The 1781-nt window shown below is 39.0% G+C and overlaps 1 protein-coding gene across 1 annotated transcript in view; it reads right to left on the reverse strand.

Moving 5' to 3' along the window:
* Positions 1–326, reverse strand: part of LOC106011181 (4-coumarate--CoA ligase 4) — a 7606-nt gene extending 7280 nt beyond the window's left edge. Inside the window, exon 1 of the mRNA XM_013079914.2 lies at positions 189–326. Coding sequence (XP_012935368.2) covers positions 189–326 — 138 coding nt within the window. The remainder of the gene's footprint in view (positions 1–188) is intronic.
* Positions 327–1781: the final 1455 nt, after the last annotated feature.

Consider the following 1781-nt stretch of genomic DNA (forward strand, 5'->3'; position numbering starts at 1 on the left):
GTCTCTTTGCAAAGTAAACGTTTTAACAAAATGTCTTACATATTATTCTCTACAGCGTAAAGGAAATCCCGGAGTCAATGCCTTTCTAGAAATCAACAATTAAAACTCTTCAGGGAAACTTAGTGGCTCCTTGTAGTTTTGAAACAACGAGAATAGCCTTAGACATTCAGAACGCTTAACTGTCTCACCAGAGCTGTTCGCCGTGAGTACCCCGAGGCTTGCTCAAATAAAAACTTGGTTAAGGTCGTGAATTCCGGCAGTTGTATCCGAGGACCAGAGTGATAAACTTGGCATCTGCCTGTGACAATCTGCACATGACGAGCCATTCTGTTGTCAAAAAGCTTCCTTTGCAAATAGCACAATGAGGGCAGCTGCCTATCAGCTCGAAGAAGTGACGCAAACAACTTTTTGTTGCAGCCAAGTAGGATATTGGATTTCAGCATAACTGATACTTTCCGTATTCAATGAACGAAGGTAGAGGAGAACGACTGATTTTGTTCCACGATGTTTCGAAAGCCCGACTCTTATTTTCCGAAGAACAAAACCCGAATCAGGATAAGACAAATTCTTCACCAGTGATTATGGTTCAAAACCCAGAGCTAGTTGTTTATGAAGTCCGACAATTTAAAATCAAGTGTACAAAACCCCCCAATATATTTCCCAAAATCCATCACACGTATTTTCTACATCACTCCACAGAATTTTTGGGGTTCTCTTTGACTTTGAGTATTCCAAAGAAAACTTTCCTCATTGAATCGTTTCTTGTGTCATACAGCTATCAACATTTGAAGTGTGTGACTTTAACTGTAGTGACATGTAGGGCATAAGGCTATCTAACATTTCTCCAGTTGTTGCATAACGTTGCCCTGGTAACGAATTGGGTAATGTGCTCACAAAACCGAGATAAGATTGGTTCCTTAACAGAGACGTCTACATCTGAAGCAAATACAATGTTACTATAAACAGGTTACCATTTGAATTGTTAGGATTTGTCTGATGAAGAAGGGATGAGTTTCTTTACACAACAAGAACAAAAGTGATCGTCAACATTCAGGGTCCATGTCTAAGCATAAACATTCTCCAGATAAGCTTTGAAGCTAAGCAAAATTAAATCTAGACAACTACTGCATACTAAACATTGAAACAGTATTTAATTATCTGTTTTCTCTACAGAAACATGTGGCTTTGTAAGCTTAGTACATTTTGAACAGCTTTGCAACGATTTAATATTTTACAAATTGTCCAAGGTTTCGCTGACAGGTCATTTCAGTCATGTTCGCTAATATTTTCAACTTTAAGGAAAGAAACCTGATTCATTTGGTTGTCTCTCTTGGCCTTTATCTCCATTAACGTCATCGGATGGAAGGAAGAAAGGGAAGGAGAAAAGATGGAAGACAGGACCAAAATGAGTTAAGGAAAAAAAGGGACTGAAGATCCAGAGTTAAAGTCGTGAAGGTCAACATTTATGGAAAAAAGGAAGCGAAGATGGTGTAAGAAATGAAAAGAAAATGTATTGGGAACATTCTCACGAAAAAGCATCTTTAGCAAAATTTGAGAAAGAAGAATAGCAAGCACAGACGCGATGCAGACCTCATGTCTGAGACATAAGGAAGGAAACGACTATGAACAAGGCACACAATGCTGAGTAACTTGATACTGGTTGTAAATTTATTAGTAGGAAGCTTCTTTTTACAACCCGGCACATTTAAAACCGAATGATTTGTTTACCCAGAAGAAGACGAAGAAGAAGAGGAGGAGGGGGAGGGGGAGGAGGAGGAGGA

The sequence above is a fragment of the Aplysia californica genome, unplaced genomic scaffold (genome assembly GCF_000002075.1).
Source record: "Aplysia californica isolate F4 #8 unplaced genomic scaffold, AplCal3.0 scaffold00068, whole genome shotgun sequence".
Classification (NCBI taxonomy): Eukaryota; Metazoa; Mollusca; class Gastropoda; order Aplysiida; family Aplysiidae; genus Aplysia; species Aplysia californica.